The sequence below is a fragment of the Lagenorhynchus albirostris genome, chromosome 3 (genome assembly GCF_949774975.1).
Source record: "Lagenorhynchus albirostris chromosome 3, mLagAlb1.1, whole genome shotgun sequence".
NCBI lineage: Eukaryota > Metazoa > Chordata > Mammalia > Artiodactyla > Delphinidae > Lagenorhynchus > Lagenorhynchus albirostris.
This window is the reverse complement of record NC_083097.1, coordinates 92,027,662-92,050,708: the sequence shown is the minus strand read 5'-3', so window position 1 is coordinate 92,050,708 and position 23,047 is coordinate 92,027,662. Positions and strand designations below refer to the sequence as shown.

The following is a 23,047-nucleotide window of genomic DNA, read 5'->3' as shown; positions in this document are numbered from 1 at the left end:
TTTTAAAAAGGAAACAAGCTGGGTAGTCATCCACAAGGGTGGGAGTAAAACAAATGGGTTAGATGGTGAAAGAGGTCTGTAAACGTATGTATGAAATTGTGTGAATTTCAAAAAAAAACTATACATGGAAGAATAAGTAAAAGCATGTTTAGGGGCTTCCCTGGTGGTGACCCGGTGGTTAAGACTCTGTGCTTCCAATGCAGGGGGTGCAGGTTTGATCCCTGGCTGGGGAACTAAAATCCCACATGCACGTGGCCAAAAAAAAAAGGGAGCTGTGTTTGACTCTGTACTATATTTTGTCCTTTAACTGTTCTTAGATGGAATCACCACAATAAAAATAATTATTATTTTTTTTTAAAAAAAGCATGTTTATTTGTGATGACCTAGAGGGGTGGGATAGGGAGGCTCCAGAGGGAGGGGATATGGGGATATATGTATACTTATAGCTGATTCACTTTGTTGTACAGCAGAAACCAACATAACATTGTAAAGCAATTATACTCCAATAAAGAAAAAATAAATAAAATAATAAAATAAAATTCAGGGAAAAAAAGCATGTTTACTGTAGCTTTATTTTTCATATCAAAAATTACAAACTATGTATAAAATAGATGGAATAAGAACCTACTGTATAACACAGGGAACTATATTCAATATCTTGTAATAACCTATGACAGAAAAGAATCCGAAAAAGAATATATATGTGTATGTATAATGAATCACTTTGCTGTACACCTGAAACACTGTAAATCAACTATACTTCAATTTTTTAAATTAAATTTCATAAAAAAGAAAAAAGAAATAGAAGAGAGAAAGTGAAGGAAAAAAATTACGAACAACCTAAGAGCCAGTACAGAGTAGGTTGGAACAATTTTCCAATGAACGGAAGCAAGATAAATGTTCGACTTGAAAATGCTGGCCTAAGTATGCTTTTCCTTTAGTAGCTTATTTTGGGGGATTCTGTCTTTTGGTTTCAGTTTTTGCTTTTGCCAAAATTATCTCATGTAATTGACTCCATTCCCTTTTTAAGGTCCATTATGCCTAACCATTTAAGTTAGCATATTTATGCAAATCAATGATTTTATCTCTAGGATATACTAAGAGTCAGTATACAATAATATCACATTAAATGCTCATTTAACTTACTTAAATTCGACTCTATGTTTTGTACAATAAAAACAAATTATTATAGATCATGGCCACTAACTAAGCCAACAATATCATCTGGTTCTTTACATGAAATGGTCTAAAACTTGAGGAAAAAAAGGCTGTATTCAATATATTGTGTGGTTGTAGATTACACACAAATCCATATGTTCTGCTAATGAGCTGTTAGTAGATTCTAAAGGGAAATTTCTCTTCATCATCAGTATTTGGTAAACAGATGTGAAGTAATGCATTATAAAACACTGCTCTTTTCCCCCCTTCTTAATACTAAATCAAGTATCTTTTGGAATCTAACTCTCATTTAAGATGTAACTCACTGGGGGACTTCCCTGGTGGCTCAGTGGTTAAGAATCGGCCTGCCAGTGCAGGGGACACGGGTTCGATCTCTGGTCTGGGAAGATCCCACATGCCGCAGAGCAGCAAAGCCCATGCGCCACAACTACTGAGCCTGCACTCTAGGGACCGTGTGTCGCAACTACTGAGCCCGAGTGCTGCAACTGCCGAAGCCCACGTACCTAGAGCCCATGTTCCGCAACAAGAGAAGCCACCACAATGAGAAGCCCGTGCACTGCAATGAAGAATAGCCCCCGCTCGCCACAACTAGAGAAAGCCCGTGCGCAGCAACGAAGAACCAACGCAGCAAAAAAAAAAAAAAAAAGGCTTCTCTGGTGGTGCAGTGGTTGAGAGTCCGCCTGCCGATGCAGGGGACGCAGGTTTGTGCCCCAGTCCGGGAGGATTCCACGTGCCGCGGAGCGGCTGGGCCCGTGGGCCATGGCCGCTGAGCCTGCGCGTCCGGAGCCTGTGCTCCACAACGGGAGAGGCCGCAGCAGTGAGAGGCCCACGTACCACACACACACACAAAAAGATGTAACTCACTGAACCACCAGAGCAAGAGAGAACCAAATAATAAGTGCTAGCATTTATCAAGCACTTAACTACAAGCCGAAAGCACTTAACTATGAGCCGAAACAACCAACTTATAAGAGCTTTACAAACATTATTCCATTTAATGCTTACAAAAACCTTACGATACAGGTACATCTCCAATATTACAGGTGAGGAAATTGAGCACAGAGAGGTTACTGATAACATCAAAATGAAGCACTTTCCTTGTATTTTCATAAAATGTTGTGCCCTGTAATTCCCTAATGAGTTACAGATATAAATGTGCATTTATACCACTTGGACTCAGTTTCCCCATAAGCCCTCAACTCAGAAATCCCTCTTGAATGCAAAGACTCTTCATGAAATTCTAGCCCTGCCTTTGCAAGTGCTCGTTAACAATGTGGTGATAGGAGACGCAAAGCAGATGTCAGCACAGTTCTACAAATGAGGCCTAATTACAGCACTTCAGAGCGGAAGAGAAAAGGTCTGATTAGCTGACCCTCTTCTCACTCTTCTGTGTGCAGTGCAGAATCAAGACAAAAGAAAGTCTAAGGAAAAAGATGAAAGGATAGAATAGAAACAAGACCATAGACTGTCTTAGTTATCAAGGAGATGATTTCCAATTTTCTGAGCAATGCATTAGGCTTTACTCAAGCCAATGACGGGCTCACTAGGAAAACTGACCATTTAGAGTTAAGTTAGGGAAAACGCTTCTGTTTTTGCTATCACATGCAGGCAGGTCACTAGTGGAATAAGTGAAAACATAATGCTATTGTCTGCTCTTTATAAGCCATTTTCAAATGTTGGTGTGGGCTGCTTTAACAATATAATCAATACGAATCAGAAATTCTGTCTTAACTGAAATAAGATATTTGATGACAAAGGTAAAGTAATGCATTAAAAAACACTGGGTTTTTCCTCTCCCTTAATACTAAAAGCAATTATCTTTTCATTTTCCATAGAGATGAATGAAATCCCTGAACAGCTGATATTTAAGCTACAACAATTAAAGAGAAGTGAGTGGCTCTTCAAGTTTATAATTACGTATGCAAACTCAGCATCAAAATACTGTCTCTACATGAATGAATTTATCCACGAAACAGCAACAGACTCACAGACATAGAGAACAGACTTGTGGTTGCCAAGGGGGAGGTGGGGTGGGGGAGGGAGGGATTGGGAGTTTGGAATTAGCAGATGCAAACTATTATATATAGAATGGATAAACAACAAGGTCCTACTGTATAGCACAGGGAACTATATTCAATATCCTGTAACAAACCATGGGAAAAGAATATGAAGAAGAATATATATGTATATGTATAACTGAATCACTTTGCTGTACAGCAGAAACTAACAAAACATTGTAAATCAACTGTACTTCTATAAAATAAATTTAAAAATATATATATCCTCCATTTATGCAGTTCAGATGGCTACGTTTACAGGACTACAAAGACTGAATGCATGCTTCACAGTAACAATACAGAAATATCCCATCACAGCAGATGCAGAATCTATTATCATGTCACCCAGGTCCATTCCATTGTTCAAACACATCTATCGTCAGACACTGAACTGCCTCACGCAATGCTAGTTTAAATTTAACTCTCACAGTAGTCCCATTACAAAATGCCTGCAGACACCCATCCAAATATTTGACCCCAATTTGTTTTAAATAAAGCCTTTTGTATATGTCATACATGTACTGATCAAAAGCAAAGTCAGTACTATACCTGGTTATTTCTTCTTTAAGCTTACATGGATCTTCGGCATAGAATTTAATACCAAAATACAAAGTATACGGAGGTCCAGCTAAAAATAAGAAATAGAAATTAAATTTCACATTATAAATTAGTCAAAGTAGTAGTGTAATATTACACAACTACTAAAAATTACACTCAGCAAAAATATTTGCAAACCATATACTGGACAAGGGGTTAATATCCAAAATATATGAGGAACTTATACAACTCAGTAGCAAAAAACCAAATAACCCAATTAAAATAATGGAACCTAAATAAACATTTTTCCAAAGAAGACATTCAAATGGCCAAAAGATACATGAAAAGATATTCAACACGGCTAATCATCAGGAAAATGCAAATCAAAACCACAGTGAGATGCCAACCTCACAGCTACAAGAAGGGCTATTGTCAAAAAGACAAAAGTGGGGTTTCCCTGGTGGCGCAGTGGTTGAGAGTCCGCCTGCCGATGCAGGGGACACGGGTTCGTGCCCCGGTCCAGGAGGATCCCACATGCCACGGAGCGGCTGGGCCCGTGAGCCATGGCCGCTGAGCCTGCACGTCCGGAGCCTGTGCTCTGCAATGGGAGAGGCCACAACAGTGAGAGGCCCGTGTACCGCCAAAAAAAAAAAAAAAGAAGACAAAAGTGTTGATGAGGATGTGGAGAAAGGGGAAGCCTTGTGCACTGTTGGTGGGATGGAAATTGATCAAACCATTAGCGAAAACAGTATGGAAGTTCCTCAGAAAGTTAAAAACAGAGCTACCATATGAGCCAACAATCCCACTACTCGGTATTTATCCAAAGGAAATGAAATCAGGATCTCCAAGAGATGTATGCACCCCCATTTTCACTGCAACATTATTTACAAAAGCCAAGACATGGAAACAACCTATCAGTAGATGAATGTGCACAAAGAAATGGGATATATATACACAATGTAATATTATTCAGCCATGAAAAGAAGGAAATCCTCCCATTTGTGACAACATGGATGAACCTAGAGAACATTAAGCTACGTGCAACAAGCCAGACACAAAAAAACAAATAGTGCCTGATCTCACTTATATGTGGAAACTAAAACAGTCACATGCCTAAGTGCAGAGAGTAGAATGGTGGCTGCCCAGGGCCAGGAGGAGGGAGAGGTGGGAAGCTGTCAGTCAAACAGTAAAAAGTGTCAGTTATGCAAGATGAATGAGTTCTGGTGATTTAATGTAGAGTTTGGGGACGATAGTTAACTATTGTACACTACTACTGTATTACATACTTGAAATTGGCTAAGAGGATAGATCTTAATTTAAATCTTCTCACCCCACTCCCACCCCGGTAACTATGCCAAGGTTATAGATAAATTATTTAGCTTGACGTGGTACTCTTTTCACAATGTATACGTCTGTCAAAACATCAAGTTGTACACCTTAAATATATACAAATTTTTTATGTCAAAGATACCTCAACAAAGTTGTTTAAAAAATTACACTCACCAAGAATTTCTAAAGACAGAAAATGCAAAATGAAAAAACAAGGGTTCAGAATTGGGCAATAGTAAGGCTTCAACTATGTAGTTATCTATGTAGTATGGGTCTATGTGCTCATAAACACAAGAAAAAAGACAGGACCAAATACATTAGAATATTTCCAGTTCTTCTCATCTCTGGTTAGTGAGATAAGCACAAGTTTTATTTATTTCTAATTTTTCCATTTTTCACATTTTCTACAACATATGTAGTTTTCATAATGAAGAAAGATTACTGATAAACAACATGAATAGTTTTAAAAACCACCTAAGTATTGCAAAAAGTACCCCCCAAATCTGCAAAATGGTGGAAACAATTTAAATGCTCAGCAGCAGGTGGACCATTTAAGTCAACCACAGGACATACACAGGGTACCATTCAACCGTTTAAATGGGCAGAGGGGAACTTTATGTACTGATGGGAAAAGATCACCAAGCTCTATTTCTGACTGCAGAAATATGACTCCTTCTGTGTGTAAAAGAAAGTTATCTGTTAAAATATGGGCCCACACCCCAACAGAAGAATGCATAAGAAATTACCAAGAGTGGTAAACTTTGGGAAGAGGGGCTGTAAACTTTTTTTGCCCAGCTTTATTGAGGTATAATTGACAAATTAAATTATAAGATATTTAAAAGTATACATTGTGAAAGTATTTCTCCCCAGCAAGTTAATTAACACATCCATCCCCTCACATACTAACTTTTCCTTTCAGTGAGAACATTTAAATTCTACTTTTAGCAAAACTGATAAGTCAGAAATTTCTTATCATGTATATCTCTTACCATTTAAAAACAAAATTATCAGTGAGGCTATGTGGTAGGATTAGGAGCAATATTTGTTTCATTCTTAAACTTTTCTGAATCTAAAAATATGTTCTTACACATTTAAGAACACATTTCTCATCTCAGTCATTTACCACACACAGAAGAACTACATGCACAAATACCAAATATATATGAAACAAAATCTGGAATTGTACCTGGGAAAATATAAAATATAATTAAACACTCATACTGTGCAAGAGGACACAAGCCCCTTCGTTTGCCAGCCACATTATATTTTCACTAGAAATATTTCTATTTCAGAAGGTACAAATATAACCTGCACTGTTTCCAAAACTGCATACTTCTGAGCAATGTGGTAACTAGATCTTATATTAAATCTGTTTTAAAATGGATTTGTTACCTGGTGCACCAATCGGTGGTCATAGTTTCTAATTATTTTCTCCAACAAAAGCTCTCCCACACAAATAAAAAAGATATGAAACAGGCAGCTGTGTAAAAATACTTCCACCCACACACTGTTATCCCAAGTCTCTGATACTGTATAACAGACATACAGTTTATTTTCATTTTTAACTAAGTAAATAAAGTCACAAATTTAGAAGCTGGGGAGAGGAAGTTACATAGAACAACAGATAACAAAGCCATAATGAACTTATAACACATGACCTATGTTATTATTTATTATTATTATGACACACAAGCTATGTGTATAAAACCCCTGTTCCTGGCACACAGAAGACAAGCAACACTAGGGCCTCGCCCTGCTCCCCTAAGCTACGCCTTCCTGTGTAAGGCACGCCTTAGGCTGGAGCTTTTTTAGAAACTAAATTTTAAAAGAAACTTTGTTACAATTTACGGTTAGAGTTGATTCCGTATGTCCGAGTTCTATGTTTCCTTATTTTATTTCTGACAAACAGACCTCTACCCCTGAACACAGATGTCAAGGAGGCACTGACTGTTAAGCATTTAGAAAAGCCAGGAAGTCCACCCGCTGCTGATCTGTGCCAATCAAACTCTGTGTTACTGAGCAGATGGGTCCACCTGCACCTGCAGGACACCAGGGCTGGCATCTGGGGGCAGAAGGAGCACAGATGCTGCTGAGATGGTGCACAAAGAGAGGAAGGCCTTGTCCAGACTCCAGAGCTGCTTTTATTCTCTGGAACATGACAGATTGCACCCTATTGACCAAGCCTAGATAGTTGAAATGTATTTAGTGATGAGCAGTTAAGCAGAAGTTTGAAAAATATATAATGAAAAACATTGTTTGGACTAATTTTCTTTAAGGACTTTTGGCCCAAATCAGCCCTCCCTTTCCCACTTACATACAAAGTGTCTGGTGTCCAAATATATAAATTACTATTCGACTGTATTTGATAATGTGCAAAAATGTTTCCTAAACATCTGATTCCCAACAAGCATCTGGTAACATATGCAAGGCAGGAAAAGCTCCAAGGAGGTAAAGCAACTCGCCCAAGATCCCAATGATGAGAACCACGTTTGCTAGTACTTAGAGTTCAGTGCCTGCTGGCCACTATTGCATACAGGCTCTCAGGGAAAATATTATAACACCTTTAGAGCAAGCAAATACTTCATCTACACATCACTGTTTTATAGATCAATCAAAGGCTAGAGAAATGGAGATTTTGGAGCAAGGATATGTCTACCCAGGTATTTTTTGGCTTCCTAGCCTAAGACTGACTATAAATATCAGGTGCTGATGAAGTAAATTCCTAGATTATCATCTTGATCTATGTCTTTCCACAGAGTCTACCTTTAAGAAATCCTTATGTAAAGTAAGTTAATGTTGTTTTACTCTGGCAAAATAGAAGCCAGAAACTGGGAATCCTCTAATCTACCTTTTGTGAAGACTAATTTCAAGGCCTTTAATGATAATAGTCTCCCATTAGCTCAGGATAACTAAATCATAATGCACCTATGAGAATCCTGACGACTAGCAAATATTCTGTCATTTTTACAGATATTCCTTCTGACTTATCTGCTGGAGATGTGAGAGCCATTCTCCCTCATTAATTATCAAACTATCTTATGAGATAAAAAATTATGCATTATTCACTTACATAACTTTTCTTCAATTGTAATATCAGTGTTTTATTCTTCCTGTACGTCAAATTTTTAATAGGATGACATTTATTTAGGATGAGAAAGTAATTGCATTACAGATTATAGATATTAAACATAATATTTCATGCCATGTAATGAAATAGATACTTCAAATGCTCTTAGGAACACTTGAATAATACACCTTAAATAAAATAATTTCTATTTTTCTTCATCATTTGGGTAGAAATCTCAACTTTTTTCTTATAAAAAACCTTTGCATTTGTTTTAAAATAACAATTCCTGAAATTTTTGGACTGGTATTTTTTTTATTTTTTTATACAGCAGGTTCTTATTAGTCATCCATTTTATACACATCAGTGTATACATGTCAATCCCAATCGCCCAATTCATCACACCACCACCCTCACCACCACGCGCCCCCGCCGCTTTCCCCGCTTGGTGTCCATACGTTTGTTCTCTACATCTGTGTCTCTCTTTCTGCCCTGCAAACTGGTTCATCTGTATCATTTTTCTAGTTGAACTGGTAATAAAATAAGTGGTTCAAATGGACAAGACAGATAGTTACTGTATTTATTTTTATTATACCTGAATATTTTGGAAAAGTGCAGATTTCTAGATCCCAAGGGATGAGACTTGTTAAACTGGAGTGCCTACCATTCACACGAGGATACCTCTTGGAAGTTTTCTGCATTCACATCTAATCACATGACCCTCCTGCTTCCCCTCAGCCTTTAGTGGGCAGTTTGCTCACTCAGGAAGCACGTGGTATTAGAAGTCAGAAGGTCAGGACTTCAGTCATCCCTCTGCTGTCAAGCAGCGTCTCATCCATGGCAGGTCATAAGCTGTTTCTGATTAGGATTTACTCCTGTGTAGGCTGAGTAGGCAGAACTTGATGATGTCTAAGGCATATATTTTGAGGCCTCCAGCCCCATCTTTGAAACCTGTTGCCCACTCCCATCCAGAATGCTGGCCCCTAGCGGCTATGTTTGCACTGACCTTGCAAAAAGCCTAGACATAGCTGACAGGACTGAAGTGAGCTACTGACTCAAACTGGGCTGGTCCGACACCCGCCCTAGAATTCGGAATTGCAATTCAGAGACAGTCAGTGCACTTCTGCCTGTGGCTAGAGCTGTAACTTGGAAACTGAGGAGGCTTAAAGAGAGCCAGGCCACAGACAGAAACAAAAATGATGCTGATGTTCAGAGAAACAGTACTCACTGAGTCCCTGACTGTTCGTTCTGCAGTTCTCAGCACCCAGTTCCTTTCTGAGGCACAGCTCGGTTCCTGCCCTTGGGGTCCGTAAAGCATCATGTGACCCATTTTACCACAGGGAGTGAGCCAATACACATGGGAAGTACAGACTCAGAATGGGGGTAAGAGAGGCCAGAAGAATCCACTAGATCTTATTAGCAATAATTTGTACATTAAAACAAAATGGTCTAATGATACAGTTTCAGTTTGGGAAGATGGCAAACATTTTGGAGATGGACAGTGGTAATGGTTGCATAACAATGTGAATGTACTTAACATTGCTGAATTGTACACCCCCAAGTGGTCAAAGTGGTACACCTTATGTTATATACCGATATTTTACCATAATTTTAATAAAGACAATTTAAAAATAACTACTCTTCTGCATACTTAAGGGCTGCAAGTGTGTGTACACATGCACATTTATAAATAAAAACTTGGGTTATGGAAATTAACGTTAATGAATATAACCTTAATTAGACTCTGAGTCACCTAGTAAGATGCACATTGATAAAATTAAAACCAAAACAGATGGGTCCTTTCTGAAGCCACAGCAATCTTTCAGGTTACGAGGGCACTCCTTAATTACCGACTCAGCCAACTGAATAATGTGAAGGGCAAGACCACTCCTTAACCCAAGAAACCCAAGCACTTTAAAAGGTCGAATGTCCACCTCTTTTTCAAACCAGTGCCTCTCTGCCTTTTCTGTCTGAAGGTGAAATTTTAAAGACAGTGGAAAAGTCACAGACAAAAGTCCAGGCCAGGTGCACACAAAATCCAAATTCAATACTCAGATCCACTCAGAGTCTTTATCTACACAAATCTAATCAGAGTTTGCAGAGACCTGGCGACGTACAAACACCCATCTCCATATTCTGGCACTCCAGTGCTAATATTCACCTACGTAGTATTAAAGCCTATTTCTGCACCCATCTAATCATGGACATTATATTATTTTCAAATTTGAACAAAGTTAAAATCAAATACCTACTGTTGATCAGTTCTTTGTGTTCAGCTAGGGTTTTCGCAGGATCCAGCCAATACTGTGTGAGGAAGAAAAGGGTAATTACAGAAATTAGTTGCTTTTCATTGGCCTTCGCTTCAAGAGTATTTGGAAAGTGTTATTTTTTTAAATAACATTTAAATAATAAGTAAAACATTTCATTTATGATATATACACATAAACTTACATAAGAGTTTTCTGCTGCTAGGACATTAAAAGAAAAGAAAAATGTCAGCATCTGGAGAGAAGCAGAGAAGAGAAACAGGAGAGAGCCCATGCTGGGTTCTTAGTTGAATTCTCGTACTGGTTATAAGATCAGTAACATCAAGATGCTAGTGAGTGAGCTTCTTACCGTCTCTGGTGGGAAAACAACGGCTGCAGAGAATGCCCCCCAATCTCTTTCCAGAGTCCCTATAACAATTCCCCTACAGACATGTCTACCCCTAAAATGTCTTTACTCTTTTCATGTCCAGTCCCATCCCTTACAGGTATTGCTGCTAGATGTAAGGAAGAAAGCAACCAAATCAAATCACATCCTCATTAAGTAATCCAGGAGAGGTGGCTCAGCACAGTGACTGAGGGTTCGAGTCCCAGAGCAGACCGGTCTGGATTCTGTCCTGGCTCTCCCCTCATTATCACCATGGAACTTGGAACCAGTTACTGGACCTCTCTCTCTGAACCTTCTTCGTAGGCTTGCTAGGAGGATTAAATCAACTAAGTCATGCAAAGTCTTCGGAATAGCCCCTGGCTCACACTAAGCACGCAACACATGCTAGTGATGATTATTATTAAGGTGTGATGGTCATTCTTAATAAGTGCCATTAGCCAGTCTAAGGTACTTGCTTATTAATTCAAATTAATTTTTGATGAATAGAATTTTAGACAGTGATGGGAGAATTGGGGCTCTATGGAGAGGCCTTCCTCTAAATCTCACCTTTGTGAAATAAAATCACTGAAAGAAAAAGAAACAAGCCTTCTGCCTCATCTTCATGTGGAGGAAGCGCAGGGGAGAAGCAAACCAAGTACGAAGGGGACACCCGGGGCTCCCATAGAAGCACACAGTCGAAGGGATTCCACTGCCTGGAAAGTCGGGGGTGGTGGGCAAGGTGGAAACTTTACCCTGCTGTTCTGGCCAAATGCTGGAGATTCCAAGGGCTGAGCTAACCAGTTTCCATTTTCTCATGTTCCCGGATGAAGAAGGAGCAATTCTCATAGCAGGGAGGTAGGAGCTGGTCCACCTTGAGCCACTTCATTCCCAGCACTCTTGTGTTTGTCCTGGTGGAATCATTCACACTCTCCTGACCACACTGGGTCAAGAATCACAAGCCACAAAAGGAGTCTAAGAGAACCTTCCTGCCCAGCTTCCCTTTCCCTGCCCCTCCACTAAGGGCAGAAATGCTTGCTCTGCTATATAACAGTAGCAGTAATTATAAATAGTAATTATAATATTTTACATAATCCCCTTACCTTTTATTCCTAATTACATATAAAAATCATTCATCCTAAATGAATGTCATAATCATTTTATTGTAAGATTTTATTACAATACTTAACTCTATTCATGTACACATAATCTTCACTATTTGCCACTTCTAGAGCAGTTTCAGATTTTCCAACTTTTTCAAAAGGTATCCAATATAAACGGGTAGCAACTTATGACACAAGGTTCATTATTCCGCTCCTTATCACGTCTCAATTTTTGAAGGTCTAGAAACACTCACTTTTAAAGTAAAAAAGATACATTTGAAGAAGAGGCCATAATCAGTGAACTGCTTTGAAGCCCACAATGGCTAAAGATGTGGCTTTGGTGTTAAAATAAATGGCTCCCAGGGAAACACTGATTCATTCAAATCAAGTAAAATCAATTCAAATGCTCAGCTGTGTGTTGGACACAGAGCAGACCCTTTCCTCTAGGTATATAAAGCTATGGCTGCTTCCCACAAAATGGAAACATTAGGTGGGTGGACTGTTTCTTGCAATTCATGTTAAACAAAAGGGTTTGACTATCCCTGGATTTTTCAAGTAAGATAAAACCAAGGAAAACACACTCAACCATAAACACTTGCATCAGGTTTCTATTGCTGCCATAACAAGTTATCACAAATGTAGAGGCTTACAACACCACCCATTTATTAACTCCAAGGTCTGCAGATGAGTTGGTTTCTTTGCTCTAGGTTTCCCAAGGCCAAAATCAAGATGTCAGCTGGCTGGGGTTATTTGGGGAGGAGACCCTACCCACAAGAGCACTTTTGGGAGGAGACTTGGAGTTGGGCCATGAGAGGCCTTCCCAGTTTTCTCCAGATGTCAAGGCACACATAATACTAGGCCTTACACTGCACTAAGTGCTTGGGGCAAGAAAGGAGGGGAGGGAAGAGGCCTCTGGTCTTCCTCCTCTGTCTAATCTCATCTTGAAACTAGTAAAAGACAGAAATTGCAAGAGAGTCCCCTTTTAACATCATCATCTCCCCCCAAAACAAACTTTACAAACATTTTCCTCAAACCAAATCATTGTCTGTCTGTTTTCCCCTCCAGAATGATTTCCAGTCATTAAAAAGCCAGGTAAAGAAAACAAGAAGGAAACTTTAAACTAAATGTAACGGAAAAGACTGGTTAATCTCTTAAAATTTTTTCACCGAATGATAGTGTGTACACTTTTAAAATAAATCTTTCCTTGAGAGCAATCAGATTTGTGAGGTGAAAAAGTATAATGAAGTTTCTGAGACGAGTTAGAAATTACAATTTTGCAGCAAAAAAGGAAGCGTCAAGACTCAGCCAGAGGCTGCTCACTGCACATTAGCTACGCTAAATATCAATCCAGCACTTGCCGCGCACGCATTGCATTTGGTCTAAATGGAAACCAGGGGTTACAGAGGTCAGACAATGATAAATGCCCCAGAACGTACATAATAAAACACGAGCCACCAGGTTTCATAAGCTAGCATTTAAAATGTAAAACCCACTTACGCTCAACCAAAGGAAAGAAACGACCTTGGAACCAAAGCAGCCATCCCATGATGACACGTGTCACCACACATTATCAACAAGCGATCAAACACAGCACACGTGTGATCACCATGAAACACATCAGGCAGCTGCTCCATCACCCGTGAGAAAAAAGGGCACAGAATTTGCCAATGAACACAGCATCCCAGCTTCAGGTTTAGGGTCTACATTCAGAATATTCACCTATATCCAGAATGGATGTAGGCTCTAAAACTGTGATACCGTTCATTCACTTAACATTTGTGGAATACCCACTACATATATTCTTTATATGTCATGTCAGATCTTGTCTTGGGGAGTGTAGGAAAACACAAATGACTGAAACTTTTCCCTAACCGTGGGGCACCCACAGTTTACCAGACACAGAGTTGAAATATAATGTGGTGAGATGATCATGCGTATAAGATGAATACATATGAGATAAAAAGGTGATGTAGAAAGAAAATGAGCTCTTCAGGGTAAGTACAGGAAGGCATCATTGAAGAGAAAACCTTTGAACAGCATGCTCGCAAATAAAAAAACTTTCCCAAAATAGAAATGGAGAACACAGCCCTAAGTTTTTATAAGAATGATATCTAACAGCTCCACTGCTCTTAAAGCTAATGGATCCATTTTTAAGTCACAACATAGAACATAATACTCCAAGTCCTTTATAGCTGAGGACTTCCTGAAATCAGTGCTACCCGATAACTAGTAACTGTGCAGCTAAGAAATCAATGTTCCTGAAGGATTTCCAGAAAAAGAAGACCTGAAGGACTTCCAGAAGCAATGTCCCATTCAGTCTTCCCATCTGTCCTGGGTTGGGGGAAAGAGAGAAGCAGAGAGCTGAGCAGTGGTCACTGTGGTGCTGGGCTACAGAACAGCTTTCCTGAACTGCGCTTGCTACCTAGACAGTCAGGAGGAGAGACAGCCCCATCTCTCTCATCATCTCTCAACATTCAAGCTGTTCAGTCTCTAGGAAAATCTTTCCATCTTGCCCCCTTCCTGTCCCCCATCTCCTCTCTCTCTCCTATTTCAAACTTACATCCTATAGTTCTGTATATCCTCACAAGCTGAATTAGATCCTATTTTGCAGGAAGATAAGGTAACAATTAACCAAAACAGATCCTGCTCTCTCGTCCTGATTTCTACAGTGGGTTTCCTAACACAGGAGAATGTTAACAAACTGTAACCCCAACACCCAATCACTAAGGAGTCAAGATAACAAGCCCTCCTTGGCAATGACTCTTTGCCAGGGTGCAGGAGTCCAGTAGTTAGGGGGCCTTACCTCTTCAGTCCTGTCAATCTTAATAATGGCATTTATGCAACCCGAAGAGAAATGACAGATGGGCACAAGTTCCTTCTTACTCTCTGACAGTCTTGGCTAAATGCCCTGGGCGTCTTTTATCCACCCTGGCTGATCATGTCTCGATTTCATCAATTTCCTGGGTAACAGTCTCAAAATTAGATTTTAAAACTCTAACGCTGTCCAGTAAACCAATATCCTAATATTCAAAAGATATGTATTAAATTCAGGGTCCAACCTTCCATTTGTCAACTGTTCTTTTGGAGTCTCCTAGAGCTCTAATAGTAGAATAAGCCCTAAAACATCTTACATAAAGCATGGACAGCATCAAATAAAAAGAGCTTTGCTGCATCTTATTTAACACTGAGTATAATTCTGACTCACCTTTGGAGAATTTAAGAATACCACAATGATATTTAATAATGTTTCCTCTAGATCAAAAAAAAAGACTTTAAAAGCACACAGTCTTCATCAATATAACAAAATAACTTCTTGATCTAAGGGAGTATGAAAAGTTGACAATCTATAAGTGACAATGGAGCCAAAAAGAACTCAAAAAAGGATACTACAGCTCATTCCTGCAGAGTTCTAGGACTTGACATAATTTGCACATAGGTTCCCAGAAATCCAGGACTGTGGTGATAGCTATTTGTGCTTTGCCCACACCCATTTTCCAGTGCCCCTGTATAGACACATCTCAGGCCCTCTAAGCAACATTCACAGGACGTGGTTTTAATTTGCTCCTCGGTATCAATCACAGAAGCCTTAGTACCTCAGGTAAAACCACCGTCACAGAGCTAACTCACAGCAGGGACAGAAACCAGGGCTTGCCATTAGGCCATCACTGAAGGAAGTGTGTGGGGGTGGGGGTGGTAACTGGGCCCCATTTTTTCAACAAAAGTGGATTCCAATTAATTACTGTTGGGCCATCTGGCTCCTCAAGAAGTGTCACTGGCCCCAGGGACTATTCCTCAGTTCTTTCACATGGACCCTGGCACCACCTAAGACCTAGAGAAGTAACAACAGTAACAGCTAATGCTTATTAAATGCTTACCATGTGCCAGGCACTGTTGAAGACTTTACACTCATTCACTCATTTAGTCCTCTTAATAACTCGATGAATTAGGAACTACTATAATTACCACTTGACAAATGAGGAAACTGAACCACTGATTAAACAACTGGCCCCAAAATACAGAACAGCAGGTCCAAGGAACTGAAGCCCCTTCCATCTTATATTCAAACCAAGCCATTCTCAAGAGTATTGTCCTAATAGGAATGCACAATCTCAATTTCAAGATTTGTACATTCAACTCACTACCAACTCCTCTTTTCCCAGCTCACCCGTTAATATTCTGATTCCACCAGGATACACAAGTCAGAGATCCTACTACCTTTTCACCGTCTCGCCTCCCTGCCCCAACCCATGTCCTCACTTTGCTCACAATCCATTATCTTCGTTCACTCGCAGTTGTCGTCAGTTACCTCCGTGATATCCACTGAAAAAAACACCCGCCAACTCTCTGCCTTCTCCATGCCAAAACCTGAGAGGCTGACCATGACTGGAGACTCAAATTGTACAATCACAGATGGGCTCACTTTAAAGTCATTATCAGTAACCCAAGGGAACCCTTGGTACCACCCAGAATCCTACAATATTTTATTCTTTCACCTGCCTGGATAACTCCTTCACACTTTCTCCTCCCCCTTTCTCGCTCTCAGCTGATGATCTTGCTTATTTCACTTAGAAAACTGAAGCCATGAGGAGAGAACATGTATGCATTCTCACAGCATCTACCAACCTGCCTGCATCTGCGCTGGTGTCCTGTCTTCTCTCTGTCTTTTTACTGTGGATGAATGCCCACGCTCCACTTAAGCCCATCCTTTCCCATCTATTCAGGAACTTGGTTCCAGCAATTTTCCGTTCTCTTCCCTGCACCATCAAAGTTTCCCTTTCCATAGAATCATTCCTGGCTGAATACATGCTTTTATTTCTCCCATATTAAACACACACACACACACACACACACACACACACACACACACACACACACACACACACACACACACACACACACACACACACACACACACACCTTTTTGATCCCTATATCTGCCCATTTTACTTCTGTACTTTAAGTCAAATCTCTGGGAAAAAAATTCTATAGTCTATTTCCTCTCACTCCCTCTTTTTTTTTTTTCATTTGGTCAGTATTGATTTACTGGATGCATCCCTTCTATACCCAGCAATGTCCTATCTACTTTGGGATGTGCACAGATGCAAAGACACGGCGAGATATAAGACATGGCCCATGAATCAAAAAACCTAGAATTTACTTTGAGATTTAACAACTGTAGCTTGCCTTTATTGGCCTCACTATATGTCTGGAACTATTCTAAGCCCATTTCTGGATTTGTTATCTCATTTAATTGGTTCAATTGAAAAGGTTCAAGTAGAACAGAAGTTTGATTTTTCCTCACATCACAGTACTGGGCAGATAAATTAGTTGATAGGGCTTGTTATGAGTCGATGAATATGAAATCATTTTCTAAATTATAAAATGCCATATGGGGAGTGTTGGGAATTTCATGTATGGTGGTAATTTGGGGAGTAGTTTCAGGTTAGAGAAGACTTTAAAAAAACAGATAGAGTACAGAGCTTAGATTATGAGTCCCTATTTACAGATGGGGTATTTAAGTCTCTGAAAGGCCTAGTGATGTGTTCAAGGTCATATTGCCAATGAGTCAGGGCATCATTCAAGTCTCCTGACAATGGGTCAGTACCCTTTCCTCTAATCCTAATACCACTGGCCAAGTATACAACCAAGCCAAAAGGAAGACTAAAAGTGTACTGGGGTGGACTAGACAGTCTCAGTTATGGGTTAACATCATTATTTGCTCTAGCACACCAATAATACCCAGAGAAGAAAATAAGGGTCATGGAAAACTCTAATTTGTAGTTTGAAAAAAACAAAAATGAAAACAATGGTATTTTATATGTCTAGCACACCTATTTTGTGCCAGGCATTGTACTAGATGTTTTGCATATTATTTTTTCACATCATCCTTTTGACAACCTTTTAAGAAAAGTACTTTTATCCCCATTTTATAGATGGAGATAGAATGATGGCCCAAAGTTCCACAATGGGCCAACTGGGAAGCAGAGATTCAAACTCAAATATGCCTGTATCCAAAATACATACCATCTCCACTCTCTCACTATGCCTTCACTCAAGTGGAATAAATCTGCTATGTGAACTGTTCTCTAGTCTTCATTATTTATTTTTCCCAAATGTGATCATAATTTCTTATCCAAGGGCTAAGGCCTCTCACCCCCTCTTCAGTCCACTTTAGAACCCACTCTAGCTCCTACTACAATGACCTCCAATAGTTGTTAAATCTAACGACAGGTGAAGAGTCTTCACCCACTGTCTTGAAATACCTTTGTCATGTGGTCTGTAGTACACCACTCCCTCTGTCCTTTCCTCCTACCTTTTTGGCCACATCTTCACAATCTCCTTTGCTGACTGTTCACTGTCTCCTAACCAGGAAAGGCTGGACTGCCCTGGGCTCACATCTTACAACCAGGCTCCTGGCTTTAAATGACATCTATACATGACAACTCCCAAATGTATGGCCAGACCAGAATTGCCCCCTGAAGCCAACTGCCTACTTGACATCTCCACTAAGATGCCTATTAGAATCTTAAAGTTTCCATGTTCAAAGAGGAAATGATGATTCTACTCCCTCCCAGAAAAACCTGTTCTCCTGCAGTCTTCGCCATCTCAGTAAACGGTACAAAACTCTTCCATTGGCTCCAGTCAATGCCTCTTTATCATCTGTCTCTTCTATCAATCTGCAAATCCTGTTGGCTTATGTTAAAAATATAAATAGGATCTGTCAAATTCTTACCACTCCCAGGTCCAAGCCGTCATCACCATTCACCTGGATTTCTTAAACAACTCCATTAATGGTATCCCTTCTTCTCTGCATTTAAAGGAATGCTTTAAAATGTAGATCAGATCAGTTTATTCTCCTTCTCAACATCCTCCAGTGGTTTCCCTTCTTACTCAACTAAAATCCAAAGTCCTTATGATGGTCTATAAGGCCATATATGATCTGGCCCTACTCCCCTTCACTCTCCATTGTGTGTTTTGAGAATGAGGCAGCAGGAAGGACCTTAAGGAGACTGTTAGTGGAAGGCGCAGGGCCTTCAAGGGGGCCTAAAGGAAAGCGAAGAGAAAGCTGTTGGAAGCAGGAAGAAAGAAGACCTGACTCTTCAGGCGGAAAGTTTAAGCAGTGCTGTTGCCTGGGGCAACATGGAAAATAAAAGATGCACCTAATGAACTAGATGATCCAGATAAGATTTCCAGGTGGACTGGGGAAACTGCTGATTGACTTGCCCCCGACAATGAAATCTAAAAGGAAAGAGAGAAGCTGAAAACAAACTGTGAAATATAAAGGATCCAGGACTTACTAGGCTTGAAATAAAATTCTCTCACCCCTAGACTTATCAGAAGGCAAATGATGCTACAATTAAGAAATGGCTCCTGGGCAAAGACTGAATCCAGAGTGCTGCCAGGAAATTATGAATGTAACTGTAAAACTTTATTAAGTCTTCAAAAGATCTAATATGATGCCTCATAAACTAAGAAAAGGTCCTCTAAGAATCTTAAGGACATTGTTTCCCAAAAGTTTTACAAGGAATCTAAGGTATAGAAGAGCTTATTTCAAAGCGATTTGTCAGTGTTGCCTTTGTCTAATAAAGCTGATTATAAATTGATTCACAAGAAATCCACAAAGTTCTTTGAAGAAATTCTATCGGGGGACTTCCCTGGTGGTCCAGTGGTTAAGAATCCGCCTTCCAATGCAGAGATGCGGGTTCGATCTCTGATCCGGGAACTAAGATCCCACATGCTGTGGGGCAACTAAGCCCACACACTGAAACTACTGAGCCCACACGCCACAATTACAGAGCCCACACGCCACAACTACTGAGCCCACATGCCACAACTAGAGAGAATCCTGTGTGCCGCAACAAAAGATCATGAGTGCCGCAACTAAGAACTGATGCAGCCAAAAATAATAAATAATTTTATTTTTATTTATTTATTTTTTTGCGGTACGTGGGCCTCTCACTGTTGTGGCCTCTGCCACAACTGTTGTGGCCTCTGCCGTTACAGAGCACAGGCTCCAGACGCGCAGGCTCAACGGCCATGGCTCACGGGCCCAGCCACTCCGCGGCATGTGGGATCTTCCCAGACCGGGGCATGAGCCCGTGTCCCCTGCATCGGCAGGCGGACTCTCAACCACTGCGCCACCAGGGAAGCCCCAATAATTTTTTTTTTTTAAAAAGGAATTATATCAGCTAGAGTTGAAAGGACAGAGATCCTACACACTGAAAAGAGGTCTTTGGACCCCAATCTTCATCAGGCAAAAAGCAGACTGAAAATACTACTCAGCTGCAAACATACATTACTTTTATAGAAAGGGAAGGAAAACTCAGAGAACAGAACCAAAGCCCAGAGGGCAGAGCCAACTGTCACAAGAAGTAAGACCAAGCTCTAATCAAAGAAATGGCTACATGTGCCTAGCTAGATTTCAGAACTGTTATGGACTAGTGATTGCTATGTGCCTCCTGTTTTCCCTCATTCTAAATGCAAGTTTTATACCACTTATCCTATCCCATGTGTGTCCCATCACTATATGCTGAATGGTGGTGGGGTATGTGGATATATATTTCTTACCCTCTTAATTCACAGGTCTTCAGATCAAGAGGAACTATATTCAAGGGATTGAACTTGAAGAACAATACCCAAAGAGTCTGCCTTGACGGGCTCTTGGACCTTAAGTCTGAGTCCAATGTCATAATAAATGAGATTTGCGAAGGTCTTGGGAAGGATAGGTGCATTTTATATGTAGGAGGAAGACAAATAATTTTTGTCTGGAAAATAGACTCTCATGTTTTGAAACATGTGTGCAAATTTAGTTGACACTCCTCCCATCAAACGGGATAATCTAATCTCTCTTCCCTTTAAATGCAGGCTGGCCTTCTCTTCACCTCAAATCAGTAGAATACAGCAAAAGTAATACTCTCTGACTTCTGAGCTTAGTCATAAAAGGTGATACTGCTTTTTCCTCTCCCTCCCTCCCTCCCGACCTTCCTCTGGATGCCTGCCCTGGGAACCCAAACTCTACCCTGTGAGGAAGGCAAGCAACAACATGTAAAGTCTAGATGTAGGTGTTCTACCACCAGCCAAGCCCAAGCCAGTGCCAACACCAACCACCAGACACATGGCTGAGATTTCAGATAACTTCAGCCTCCAGCCTTTGAGCCTCTCCAGCTGAGACTAAGTGATGCAGAGCTGAGCTGTCCCTGCCAAGCCCTGTCCTCACCACAGGTTTATGAGTAGAGTTGCCTTTTTTTTTTTTTTTTTTTGGCTGCACTACATGACTTGTGGGATTCTTAGTTCCCCAACCAGGGACTGAACCCACACCCTTGGCAGTGAAAGCACGGAGTCCTAACCACTGGACTGCCAGGGAATTCCCGGAGTTGTCTTAAGTCACTGAATTTTGAGGTGGCTTGTTATACAGCCATGATTAACAGGAACATGTGCCAATTCATCAAGATCTCTTTGATTTCTCACTCTTGCACACAACATGCCTGCTTTTCCTCCTGTGCTTAAATCATCTGTGAACCTGGTGAGCATGCCCTAGCCCTCCATAGCTTCATCCCAGGTCCTGATATCAATATTGTAAGCCCTGGAACATACCTAGAGACTTCCTTCTAAGTTGATATAATTCAAAAATCAGTTCTCTCTGCTTAAGGCTTAACCAACTAAACTATCTTTCAATTTAACCATCATTTTTTCATTTAATCCACAAATATATCAACTTTTCTGTATATCTTTCTGAATTCTAAATATAGTAGTTTTATCACAAATAAAGAGGTCAGACATGAGTTGGTTTTTTGGTTGTTAATAGAACCATGTTGGATTATAGGGACCAACTATTCTATCTCCTAGAAGCCCACAGATCATCCCTTGGACATGCCTTCCTGCCAAGCCACGACTATCTCCAGTGAGGCTGCTCTACAATTGCATCTAACAGGCTGTCGTAATCTCTCAGGGGCCAGTGTATTTAATCACAAATGAGTTTGGATTTCTTCTTATTTTTTATTTATTTGGTTGCACTGGGTCTCAGTTGCGGCATGCTTGTGGGATCTAGTTCCCTGAGCAGGGATCGAACCCGGGTCCCCTGCATTGGGAGCATGGAGTCTTAACCACTGCGCCACCAGGGAAGTCCCTGGATTTCTTCTTAACAATAAAAACAAACATGTCTTAAGGATGACAGATTCTATGAGAAAAGTCCTGAATGCTGTGAGTGAACTTTAAGATATCAATTTTGTGCTGCTCAAGAGACTTTAGCTCTTCTTCAAGAAGTTTTGTCTATATTTTTGATAACTGAAGTTGCTACCTACACATTTCTAACATCTAGATAAGTGAGCCATCATGGTTTAGACTATGGAATCATTTTCATCTTGAAATATGATCTTAAATCTGCCATGCTCTGAAACTGTAGTAACTGAAATAATACACAGGTGGTTAAACTAGAGTTTGTTTTTAAACTCTGTTCTACTAACTGAATGTAAACATGGCTTTAAGTAACCATGTAATTTGTCACAGAGAAGCCAAGCCAACCCAAGGGGTTATGCAGTAAACAGGACCTGGAGCTCCTATTCAGCACCACTACACACAGTTGTGCCTAACTCCAGAGGCCCGAATTACACGGTGGGTAAAGATGTACATGGCAGCCCTGCCCCTCTTCTCTGCATTTATAGTCTATTTCTCCCTAAATGACCTTAAAAACCTTAAAGTCTCATGACTCTAAAAACCTAGGGACTCCCAAATGTGACTCTAACCTCTCAGAAGCCCAACTACTAGCCTAACATCTCCACCTGGATGTCCACTGGGCGTATGAAGCTTCACCTGTTCAAGCTTCACCTGACTCCCCACTCCCAAAATCCAGCTCCTCAATCAGGTCCCATCACTTCTTAGCTTCAACTTTCAATAGATTCCCATATACCCAGCCTACCATAGGCTGCTGGGCACTCTGTAATATAGACCCTGCCCGCCAGTCACTTTGTCACCCTCCTTCTCACTACTATTAGCACCACTGGTCTTTTTTTCAGTTCTCGAACACTTCATATTTGTCTCTGCCTTAGGCCACTGAACAAGCTGTTCCTTCTGCCTGCCATGCCCCTCCCTTCTTGCCGTTCAAGTCTCAGTTTAAATGTCATCGCAGAGAGGCTGTTTCTGACCACTCAACA

The 23,047-nt window shown here is 40.4% G+C and overlaps 1 protein-coding gene across 8 annotated transcripts in view; it reads right to left on the bottom strand.

The window, feature by feature from the left end:
• Positions 1-23,047, bottom strand: part of EPB41L4A (erythrocyte membrane protein band 4.1 like 4A) — a 257,679-nt gene that overhangs the window by 113,824 nt on the left and 120,808 nt on the right. For 6 of the 8 annotated variants that reach the window (XM_060143396.1, XM_060143392.1, XM_060143390.1 and 3 more), the window contains exons 4-5: positions 10,419-10,470; positions 3,786-3,864 (exon numbers count right to left, since the gene is read on the bottom strand). In XM_060143396.1, coding sequence (XP_059999379.1) covers positions 3,786-3,864; positions 10,419-10,470 — 131 coding nt within the window. Of the gene's footprint in view, positions 1-3,785; positions 3,865-10,414; positions 10,471-23,047 lie in introns of those variants that run through there. The other 2 variants (XM_060143398.1, XM_060143397.1) reach the window with 2 other exon arrangements.